The 12,439-nt window shown below is 49.7% G+C and overlaps 1 protein-coding gene across 1 annotated transcript in view; it reads left to right on the forward strand.

Annotated features, from left to right (window-relative positions):
- The window catches only part of APPL2 (adaptor protein, phosphotyrosine interacting with PH domain and leucine zipper 2), a 697,983-nt gene that overhangs the window by 592,327 nt on the left and 93,217 nt on the right, over positions 1–12,439 (forward strand). Inside the window, exons 15-16 of the mRNA XM_078674621.1 lie at positions 5,361–5,528; positions 5,687–5,739. Coding sequence (XP_078530747.1) covers positions 5,361–5,528; positions 5,687–5,739 — 221 coding nt within the window. The remainder of the gene's footprint in view (positions 1–5,360; positions 5,529–5,686; positions 5,740–12,439) is intronic.

Consider the following 12,439-nt stretch of genomic DNA (forward strand, 5'->3'; position numbering starts at 1 on the left):
GGAGGGGGCAAATATTAAGAGGAAACAAAAAGATAAAATTGAGGAAAAGAAATGGGGGATAAAAGTGTATGCTTATCTGTTTTCCTTCTCTTTTAAATTAGTCCCGACTGCTTCTCGGGGTCGAAAAGGTCCTCTCCGTAAATTCTTTCTTTTTTTTGGTACTTTTTTCTTTTCTTCACTTTATTGTAAGTGGTTGAGGGGGCACCTCTGGGATGCAACTGCCTGGACTTTATATGTCCAGATAATTGGGTAAGGGTTCTCCAGGGGTGGTGGGGAGGGTTGGAAGGGGTGCAGGGGTAGGGGGCTGGTGCAGCAGAGTAAAAAAATAAAAAATGTCCTCATTCTCCCTTTCTTGATTGTACCTATCTCATCCTTAAGAGTAATGGCTTCGGAACTGTGTTGGTTTAAGTGCTGGTGCGGGTTGTTTTAAACTCCCTTTTTAGTGATAGCTCTCTGGCTTGACCTATCATGAGTTCCATACAGATCTTGTCCTGGAACATCAATGGCTTGCGTACTAGATCGAGAAGAGGCAAAATCAAACAATATCTCCAGGATTCATCTGTGCTGGTCCTCAATCTTCATGAAACAGACCTTCTCATAGACGAGACGGTCTCTCTCTTTAAAAATAAAAGTTGGGTGGGTTCGCACATTTGTACTAGTCAGTCAGCAAATATCAGAGGGGTTCTAATTCTATTTGAGAAATCAGCTAAGGCGCACATTTTACTGCAGCTAGTTGACCCAGGTGGCAGATGGGTTATTGTTAAAGTTACGATAATTGGAACTTTGTTTACCTTGGTCGGCTATTATGGACCCAACCAAGATGACCCCTCTTGTCTCAAGACTATTTCCTCACATTTGTTGGACTTTCCGGAACCAATAATCCTAGCTGGGGATTTTATTATCATCTTGAACCCCTTATTAGGCTAGACTCCAAACAATAGAGCCATGGTCCCATCTAAATCTCGGGATTTTCTACTAGGGGCAATGAAGCAATTCGCTTTCTCAGATATTTGGAGGGAAAGATCGGGTCAGCAGCCAGGTGTCTTGTTTTGAAATTACAAATATCGACACCAGTCTAGAATAGATTATGTGCTGATAAGTAACTCGTTAAGAGGCAGAGTAAAAACAATCTATTACTTGGCTAACCATCTTTCAGACCATTCAGGTATTCTTTTGGGTCTAGAATGTCTATTACCTAGCCCCACTAGGACATGGTCATTCGACCGCTCCTTACTTTTGGAGGAAGAGGAGATCTTTCCTATTACAAGAAACCAAATCATTTCTGACAACGAACTCAGGGTTGATTTCTATAACAAACGTATTGGACACTCACCAGCAGGTCTTGCTATAGAAATAAAAGATACAAAGAAGAGATCTTATCCGTTGAAGAAAAGCTGAATAGTTGCTGAGGCCGAGCTAACTTGCCATGCTTCCCCTGAAATCCAGCAAGAACGTCAGGTTAAGTTGGATGGTCTGAAGGTTCAGTTAGAGAACATCTTGCACTCTAGGCTTACTCGAAGATGGGAGGCAAGCAAAATAGCCCACTTTGAGTATGGTGAAGGGGCAGGCAAGCTCCTTGCGTGGAAGACCAAATCAGACCAGGCGAGGAATCACATTAAGGAAATTATCAGTGGTAATGATACTTTCTCTTCAGATGGGGAAATTAGTCATGCTTTCCAGACCTATTTTCGGGACATCTATTGTGAAGATAAAAGGGTGGATAGCCTTAGTGCCCAGAGTTGGCTGGGAGGCATCCCTCTTCCCTCCCTGAAGTCTGATCAGCAACAATACTTAGACCAGGTTTTCACTCATACTGAGGTCAGGGAAGCCATTCAACACTGTAAGAACGGGAAAGCAGCAGGCCCTGACGGGCTCCCAGATGAGATCTACAAGATGTTGTGCAATAAGATCGTTCCCACCCTGACGTCGCTTTTTAAACAGGTGTTAGAGGAGGGCCTAAAGCTCCCAGCTCCCAGCTTCGTGGAATGACGCTACTATAATCCTGATTTTGAAAGCAGGGAAAGCTCCATCAAGCTGTGGGTCATATAGGGCCATATCACTCTTGAATGCAGACTATAAAATCTTGACTTTAATATTGGCTTCAAGATTAGGTCTCGTGGTGGGAGACATCCTCCATTTAGATCAGAAGGGCTTCGTCAGGGGTCGGCAGCTTCCTGACCTCACTTATGACTTTATTGGCGCGATTTATCTGGCTTCCGCATATTCCCTTCCATTAGTAGCCATGACTTTGGATGCCACCAAGGCCTCGGAGGTCTTGAGGAAATTTAACCTAGGGGAAAATTTCTGTCATATGGTTCAGTTGATCTCTCAGAACCCATCTGCCAGACTTCTTGTTAATAGCAACATTACTGGCCCCTTTAAGATCTCAAGGGGGACCAGACAGGGCTGCCCACTCTCCCCTCTCCTTTTTGATTTATATATTGAGCCATTTGCTCAACGGCTTAGAGACAACTCTAATATCCAGCCTTTTAAGTAGTATGGGGAGTGGGAGAGGAAGGTCGCCCTGTATGCTGACGATATCTTAGTTCTTTCGGCTAATTTGCAATCACATTTTCCAGCCGTTATCAGTCTCGCCTAGGTGTTCGGTTTGGTGTCAGGCTTTGAAATCAATGCCTCGAAGACTGAAATTATGATTTGGAATCTTGGAGGGACTCAGCACCAGATCAGTTCCAAAATGAGATACTTGGGAATCAATGTTCTTCAAGACATCAATAAGATCGCCAAGACCAATATAGCTATGGTGGCAAGGGAGTGCCAGAGGCTAATGGATTCTTGAGCCCTACTCCCTTTATCCATTGTAGGCACGGTCAATCTGAATAATATGTCAATACTCCCTAAAATCACTTTCCTCTATAATTGTATCCTCCTTCACTTTGAAAAATCTACCATCGACAAGTTGCAGAGGGATATCAACTCATTTGTCTGAGTGTATAAATCACCAAGGATCCCATGGAAAAAGCTGAGGCGGAGGAGAGAAAAGGGAGGCCTTGCTTTACCAGATCTCCAGCTTTATGCCTGGGCTTTCCAACTTTCACATTCACGTATGCTTTTGAGAATGCCTGTTAACACTGGTGCGGGGGGATGTTCCTGGCTATGCTTAGAGGTGACAAACTACCGGAGGAGAGTTTACTGTTCAAATTCGGGGACCCAACGTTTTTTAAAGAGGTCAAGTTGAAGGTTCTCCAGAGCCTAGCCAAAACCTGGGCTAAATTGAGGGGCTTGGCGGCCCGTGGTTACTTTTCCAGCTTGGCTCCCCTCTGGGTCTCCCGGGTGCTCCAGAGTGTTTGAGGGACAGGCTGGCAATACCTTTGAGAGAAGCTGGTTTAGTGGTCTGGGGGGACCTGCTTCCTGGTGGTACCTTTGTTTCATGAGAACAACTTGAGGACAAGGTTGGAGCAGGCCTCTCTAGATTTAAATACCTTCAGGTGAAAAGCTGGGCCCAAACACACCCACAACTAAATTGTAAGAACTCACTGGGTTGTGGCAGCTTCCTAGAACGCCAGTTTGTGACTAAGCCTCTGGGAAGAAAGACATTTATTTTTGGTACCAGCCCGTACTCGAAGCTGTGGATGGGGAATTCAGTCTTGCTGAGGAATTGTGGGGTGGCTCCTTACCTACACGGGACTGCAATCAATTACGGCAGATTTCTTGTAAGATCTTAAATGAAGTAGTAAAACCGGCCTGGTTAAAAAGGAACCACCTGTTTACTATCCACTGGGCCTATTTTTCCCCACACAAACTGTAAAAAATTATTAAAGGCCCACCGATGAGCTGCAAGAAATGTGGGAAGGTCTCTGCCTCTGACATCCACATGTTCAAAGAATTCCCTGCCCTTGCTTCCTTTTGGGATAGTGTTGGAAACTTCTTGGCAAGTACCTTGGGATGTCCTATCAACATCAACTTATCTTTAATCATATTTGGTACTGCAGATAAAATTACCGGTCCTGCTGGATCACTGCTTTTCTATGCTATCCTCCTAACCAGGAGGCAAGTCTGCATAAAATGGATAGAATCAACTCCCTCCTCCTTCCTAGATTGGCAGACTTCAGTTTTGACGGTCTCTAAGCTAGATCTTGCTAGATCAGGCAGTAAGAAGAAGAAAGCATTTTGGAACCTCTTGCAACTCAGACGGGGCTCAGAATTGATTGACTGAGTTGTTTTTTCCCCTCTCTGAGTCCTCCTTAATACTCTTTGGGCTAAGTTGGCTACTTCCAGTTTTCCCCTGCCAGTTTTACGACGAAGGTCATCTGGCTCTCGGAGCTTGGCGGAAGAGTTATCTCAGTTGGTTCTTCACTGATGCCCAAGTAGGTCTGGTACCTGTAGGCGGGTCTCCACTTCCAATTGCCTACGTTCCTCAGCTAGCTGAGTGTGGGTACAGACATTTTGGGTGTGAATTGAAGTGAGGTTGGTGGCGAATGAGGATAAATAAAATATAATTTTTTTTAAAGCATTAAAATGTTCTGAACTGCCATCATTTAAAATTGTGTACTATTGCTGTTGAAGCTTTATTTTAGATTTATAAATTAAAACCTAGCAATGGACGATGACATATTATCAGCAAGTGGACCAATTCAAGTTTAAAAACGCCATACCAATTTACTCTTCATATTTGTTCACCTTAACTACATCACTGTTGATGTGTTTGCAGATGTATTAGTGACATGTTTCTCTCAATTTAACAATGACTTTGTTAAAGGTTGTTCACCGCAATAGCGTTGTATTGTAGTCAACCTACAAATATATCTGGCTAGTTTGTTGCACAGCAGCCTAATAAGAGAAAGGGAACTCTGCAATTTGCATGTCATCAGTGACTTCATAGGTGAGAGAATGAATGGCATTATCTTTTTCCAGATGTTTTTAGTGCTTTTCTGCATAACCAAAACCAAACCTGACATTCATGAGTGACAATTAGACATAAATAGAATGGTAAGTAAAGTCAGGGAGACAACCATTTGTAGTGTTAGAGTAAACATACAGGTATAACATAGTACATTCGTAAGACCCCATAGATAGTACCATGTCACTTGTCTCTCCCCAAAGTTTATCAAATGTGCTCTGCCACTTTCCCAAGAAGGCAGCCAGGAATAACAGAAATAATAAATGTCATATATAAGTGTGATGCACCTGTCCACGGACCCCACATATGTTTGTCCTTGAACGGGGGGCGTGGGGGGGGGTTATCCTCTGGCCTTATACACCACTTTCTGTAAGTGACATTATCAATGTCTTCACGGATTTAATTTCTATGAAATTTATCCAAACAATTCAATTGAAATGGAAACAAAATCAAGTTCTACCTATCCTATTTTAAGTACGAGATACCATATGTTTCATTCCAGTGTAAGTACCTGCAGTGAAAGACGCATGGAATTGGAAAAAGATGAGAAAGCAGTACAGGATTCATTGGATGAGCTGGATTCTGTGCAGTTAATAGCGCCAGGGACACCCATTCAGTTTGATATTGTCCTTCCTCCATCTGAATTCCTGGACCACAACAGAGGTAGCAGGTAAGAGGGGAATATATGTCCACAAAATAATATGGAAATTCTGCTATAATGTAAAATTTGCATAAATGACAAAAATAGTATAATCTAAAAAAAATTCTGCACTCAAGAAATATTTGGCTAAATCAAGCTAAATTGTTATTTCTTTAATGTTCAAATAGACGTACTAATCCATTTGGGGAATCAGAAGATCAGAAGATACCTGAAGAAGACGGTGATTATTTTATTAACCATATTATGTGCTGTATTAATAATTAGGCATACTAACAGTAAAGATTAATCGTTAACGAGTGCCATTTTCAGTTACTCGTTTGATTTTTGTTGTAGTTTTATTAAATTATACAAACAACAGTTTAAAACAAGAGGGGGGCGTGGCTTGGACGCTGACCGAGATGGCGGCGTGAGCGATCAGCTCCGCGCCAGGTCCCACTACTCATCCTGAAATAACCACGGATCTTACCCCCTGAGTGGCGTTTTGGCGGCTCCTGGCGAAGCGGGACCAGGGGGGCTTGATTGCGGCGCTGTGGTTGCCAGGACGCGGCTTTTCCGACGTGTCCCGGGTCCCGGCGGAGCAGTGGTCGGACAAAGTAAGATGGCGGTGCCGGGAGCCTAACAGGGCTCGGCTCGGCTGGCAGAAGGCTCCAGACGGACGAGAGCTGAGGACTGCTGGGCGAGGGACGGAGCGAGGACTGCTCCGGTGCTGACTGCGGCGGGCTGGCGGCCGCTGCCGTCCGGGGGCCGGGCGGGCGTAGCGCCCATCCCCCCACCTCCCTGCGCTGCTGACCGGGCAGAGTGCGGCGCCCCTGGAGCCCGAAGGGATAAATGGAGGTGGTGGCGGCCGCAGCTGGGACCCGTCCCTGGGGCCCTACGACGATCCCCCTTGCCGGGTGAGTGGAGGAGGCGGGCCTGCGGCCCGACGGTGGGCGCAGTGCTGCATTGCGGGGGGCTGATCTCCCTCTCCCCCCGAGACATCGCTGGCTGTTGCGGAGGCAGAGGGGAGGCAATGGCCCATTGAGAGACGCGGGCGCTGGCTTGAGAGGACTGGGGCCAGAGGAGTGTCTTTCAGGCGCTGCTGGGCTGTCTGCTGTGGGTTGGAACCGGTCACGCTTACACCCTGCGGTGCATATTGGAGGAGGGTGACCCGGCTTGGGGACAATCGCCGCCTGGGTGCATTTGGGCCCCTGTGCTACCAGCCCGCGTCTGCCTTGCACCTCCCACTGGCTGCTGGCATTCTTCTGCTGAGGCCTAGAACCGTGGATAGCACCCTGCCGAGTGTGCTGGTAGTGCCTTGAATTTGTGGGCCACTACGGAACTTTGGCCTCGAGGACTGGACGACTCTGGTGACCGGCTAGCCGTACGATAGGGGACGAACTATCGATATTGTAGCGATTCCGGAGTGGAGTTGTGGGAGCCAAGATGGCCGCTACTGGTGGACTGCCCGAAGTGCTTACCCAACTCCAAGATGGCGGGGCACCTGCTCCCTTGGACGCACTGACTCCGGAACTGCGGTTGCATAAACGGCTAGATAGTATACTGGACGCGATCGCTGCCACGAAAGAATCCCTGCATCAGGACATTGCGCAGGTCGCCACGGGGCTGGGACTCCTCAAAGCAGATCATGCGAAGCTCGCTGACAAAGTGAAAGACAACGAGCAACTACTGCAGGAATTGAAACCGGCGGTGGTCACTGCGGAACACAAACTGGTGAATATAATGAGCCGCTTGGAGACCCTAGAAAAACGAGCGGAGGATGCAGAAAGTCGCAATCGGAGGAATAATGTAAGGGTTGTAGGCCTTCCGGAGAAAATTGAGGGGGATGATGCTGTGGCTTACATGGAGAACTGGTTTACTACGGTGGTGGCGCCGGAGGGCCTCTCTCCCTTCTTTTCACTTGAGCGAGCGCACAGGGTCCCGGCTCGACCGCCTCAGCTGGGTCGACCTCCCAGGCCAATGGTGATAAAGTTGCTGCACTATAAGGATCGGGACCTCCTGATACAGAGAGCGCGCTCACAGGGCCCCTTTCAGGTGGAAAACAGCAAGGTCACGATATTCCCGGACTACACTCAGGAGGTCCAGAGAAGTAGAGCGTCCTTCCTGCCTGTAAGAAGGAATTGAGAGATGAGGGAATCCAGTACTCGTTGCTCTTCCCGGCCAAGCTGAGAGTAATCCTGGATGGTGCGACTCACTTCTTTCTAACCCCGGACGAGGCTTGGGCATGGCTTGAGCTTTACCGTGCTGGAACTGACCGCGCTGGCAAAAGCGATGGGTCCGCGCAGCAGCCCCTCCGGATCAGAAAATCTCAGCGTATCCGGAAACGGAATAAACTTAAGATTGCGATGCAGAAGGCCCAAATGGAGGCGGACAGGAAGAGCGCGCTGGCGGCTACTGCGATCATCACGGGGTCGCAACAGGAGAAGACGCTGGAAGGATCTGACTCTGATGAAGAAGGATTGAAAACGGGAGGGGATGAATCGGACGTGGAGAGCACGAGGGGTCCGGAGGTCACTCCACAGACGGCAGAGGGACTGTTTAACGAGTGAGGTACCGGGGCGCGGCCCAGCTGTGACTTTTACGAGGCCGTGGCCTCTCTGGTCGCTATGTGTACACTCAGGGGGGAAACTAAGACCACATTGTGGGACTAAGGGTGTGGGCTCCGCTGTTTCTGGGTCGGGCGCTGATCCACCCTCTAGAGGCCCATAAGGCCTTCTGTGGTAGAGTCCGCAGAGTAGTGTGATGTGTGTTATGTTACCAGTTTGGAACGGGGCTGAAGCTGGGTTATTAAGCCCTGTCCTGGGGAGAGGGGTTCGGGGAATTTTGTTGAGAGTTGGGGTTAGGGGATCCAACTGCTGCTGTGTGTGGGGTGTTGAACTAATGCTGATTTTGAACAGAAATTGCTGCTATGGAGACGTTACCTGAGTTAAAATGCCTCTCGTGGAATGTCCGTGGTCTCAGGACGATGGTGAGACGTCACAAGGTGCATGCCCACTTAGTGCGGCGTGGTGTTCAGATTGCTATGCTGCAGGAAACCCACTTGACTGACAAAGAATGCACTGCACTGCAGAGAAGGTGGCGGGGGCAGGTGTTTGGGACCACGTACTCGGCGTTTGCCAGGGGTGTGTTGATTTGGGTAAGAGCTGGGATACCGTTCCAGGTTGTGTCCAAGCGGGTGGATCCGGAAGGTAGATATGTGGTGGTGGAGGGGAGGTTGTACGGTCGGGAAGTAACGCTATGCAGTGTGTACGCCCCTAATACAGACCAGGCCTTATTTTTTGACAGACTAACGAGCTCACTAGCGCATTACCTGGTGGGCCCCATCATTTTGGGAGGGGACTTTAATTCAATCACTAATGTAGACCTGGACCGGTCCCATCCGCCACTGACCGACTCAACAGTGCGCAGGTTGGCTACCCAGAGGAAGGAGTGGCAAGAACGTTGGGGATTGTTAGATGTGTGGAGAGAACAACATCCTGCAATGAGAGACTATTCCTTTTTTTCAGCATTACATGCATTACATGTGAGGATAGACTCGATACTCTGTAGTGATCACCTGGCCGCCATGGTTAGGCACACGGAATACTTAGTTAGAACCATCTCAGATCATAATCCCTTACTGATGTCGGTGCAGTGGCAGCAGGTGAGATCGGTGATTCCCACGTGGAGGCTACAGCCAAACACACTGGAGGATCCGGTGTTTGGCGATGCTGTCCAGCAGGGCATAGAACACTATTTCAGGGAGAATGAGGGCTCGGCAGCGACGAGACTGGTGGAGTGGGATGCGATGAAAGTGGTGGTGAGAGGAGTGTGCATGGGCAGGTTTGCTAATGTGCGGTCATCGCTTTTGACTGACCTGGTGAGGGCGGAAAGTGTGCTGAGGGGATTGGAGCAGCGTAGACCTGAACGACCGGAATTACAGGCGCAGCTGCTTGAAGCCAAGGAATTAGTGGCGAGGGAGACCGAGCGGCTGCGGTGCTACGATTATAAGCTGTATATTACCAAGGTGCATGCAGAAAGGGACAAGGTTGGCACGCTCCTGGCCAGGCTAGCTAATCCGGAGCCTAGGGGGTGCCCGATAATGAGCATACGGACGGAGACGGGAGACATAGCCTATTCGCAGTCAGTGGTCCTATCACGCTTCGCGTCATATTACACTGATCTATATGAGTCCCAGCTCACGGTGGACACGCCTGAAATACGTGCGTATCTGGAATCTATCGCTTTACCGGTACTAGCTGCCGAGGATGCGGAGGATATAGGGGGACCCATAACGCTGGCGGAGATTAAACTGGCTATTAACCGGATGGCCAAAAACAAAACGCCGGGCGTCGACGGGTTGCCCATAGAATTTTATGTGAAGTTTATTGATGTATTAGCACCTAGGCTGTTGGTAGTGTACTCGGAAGCGGGACAGAAGGGACACCTACCCGACACGATGAGGGAGGCGCTGGTGGTTCTGTTGCTGAAACCTGGCAGGGAGGCGCTGGATGTGACGTCCTACCGACCCCTGTCCATGCTGACAGTGGACTACAAGATTCTGAGTCGTATCTTGGCTGCCAGACTTCTGCCGCTCATGACCAGGCTGGTTCATGCCGACCAGGCAGGGTTTATCCCTACCAGGAATACATCCATGAATATACGCCACCTACTGCAGATATTGGACGGTGCTAGGTGCTCGCCTCATGATCCAGTGGTGTTATCTGTTGACATTGAAAAGGCTTTCGACAGCCTTGAGTGGCGGTACCTAGATGAGGTGCTGGCGAAGTTCGGCCTCGGGGAGGGATTCCGACGGTGGACGAGGGTGCTGTACTCGTCAGCCACGGCGAGGGTGCGACTGGGGCCTTCAATTTCTTCAGCTTACCCGGTGCATAGGGGTACGAGGCAGGGATGCTCGCTTTCTCCTCTGCTGTTTGCATTGGCAATGGAACCTTTGGCAGCACTGGCGAGAACGGGCGTGATGTTTCGCGGTGTGACGCAAAAAGCAAAGTCGCACCATATATCACTGTACGCGGATGATCTACTGCTGTACTTGGCCGATCCCGAACGGGCGCTGGAAGGAGCTGTAGCCATGCTATCAAGATTTGGAGATATGTCGGGCCTTAAGGTGAACTGGACCAAGACCTGTGTCTTTCCTCTGCGGGAGGGCACGCGCTGCCCCCCTCTTGAGAGGACAGTGCTCTGGGAACCTTCCAGCTTCACTTATTTGGGTGTCCGCATATATCATGAGACCACGAATCTATTGGACGGCAACGTGGGGCGCTGCCTACGCGCGCTGCGGGGCTGTGTAAACTTCTGGGCCTCTCTCCCCTTATCTGTGCTGGGCCGGGTGGCGCTTTTGAAAATGGTGGCACTTCCTAGGCTACTTTATTACTTCAGGACCTTACCGGTGTGGATACCGCGGCGAGTGTTTAAGGATTTACAGATGTTGGTGACCGGCTTTCTGTGGGGCCAGAAACGGCGCAGAGTGGCGTTGACGACTCTGACTAGGCCTAAGCTGGAGGGGGGGATGGCGGTCCCTGATTTTGAATTGTACTATCTGGCAGCTCAACTACAGGTACTGACGCAGCATGTGGCCAGGGAATTCAGGGGCCCGGGCGTCGATAGGGGGCTAGGTATCCAACGGCATGTCTTATCATTCATAGTCATGCAACAGAAACTGGAGATGAAGGACCTAACGCTGGAAGAAAGGACGCTCAGACTCTGCTGGAACAGGAGTCTGAAAAGAGCGAATATCTCCCGAGCGTATGCACCTGAGATCCCGCTAGGGATGCTGACCGCGCTACCACATGGGGGCGATTGGTCCCCGCTATCGGACTGGGAGGAACTGGGGCTGCAAATGGTTGGAGATCTTTACATTGAAGGGACACTGGCCCCCTTCCGGGAGGTGCAGGACCGATTTGGTCTGCCGGACGGGGATTTCCTGCTGCATGCGGCAGTGATTGCAGCGATGCAGAGACACTGGAAGGGGGGGGCTGGTGGAACCGGAGACAAACTTGGCGTGTCAATACACAGTTATGGCCGCGGGCACTACCAAGGCGGTGACCTGCCTCCATAATAGACTACAGCGTGAGGGATTGGCACCACTACTGGCGCTTAAAGCAAGATGGGAGGACAGCATAGGTAAGCCCATTCCGGATGCGGTCTGGGGCCATGTTTTAGAGCGAACCTGGAAGGGAACTAGGAATGCCCGTTTCCAGCAGGTACATTTCTTCGTCATCCATAGAGCTTACCTGACCCCGGAGAGGATAGCGCGATATTTTCGGGTCCAGGATGCCGTGTGCCCAAGATGCTTGGCACTTGAAGCGGACTTAGATCATTTGCTGTGGAGGTGCCCTAGACTAGGGCCGTACTGGCGTGAGGTGGGAGAACTCCTAAACACGGTTACAGACAGAGAGGTGGACTTCAACATGGCTGCGTGCTTGCTGCTATGGTTCCCTCACACGAAGAGGACGAAAGTCACCAGCAAATTTATTGATCTGGGCCTGATGCTGGCCCAGAGGGAGATTACCTGGCACTGGAAATCTAAGGAAGGGCCATCAGTGGGGCGATGGAAGACTGAGTTGTTGAAATGGGCGGGCTGTGAAAGTATTGTTAGAATGCGGCAGGCTACCAAGAATGACAATGATAAATGTATGGACATGGCGAGAGCATGGGAAGCGATAGTGCAAGCGCTGCGCGACCATATGGCAGGGGATGAGACGGATGATGGCGAATGATAACTGGCAAGGACTACATGGAGCATTACTGCACAGTAGATTTTCCTGAGTGGTGTCATGATGGGGTTTTATTGCCATTTGGCTACACTCGCACTAGCAGCAGTTGAGTTCTGTAAGGGGGGGAGGGAGCAGGACACTCATATAGAGATAGATAGGTACACCGCTCGGGTCGAGGAGTATCGGGCGCTGGGATCTAGTAGGGGT

This window comes from Lissotriton helveticus, chromosome 1_1, assembly GCF_964261635.1.
Source record: "Lissotriton helveticus chromosome 1_1, aLisHel1.1, whole genome shotgun sequence".
NCBI lineage: Eukaryota > Metazoa > Chordata > Amphibia > Caudata > Salamandridae > Lissotriton > Lissotriton helveticus.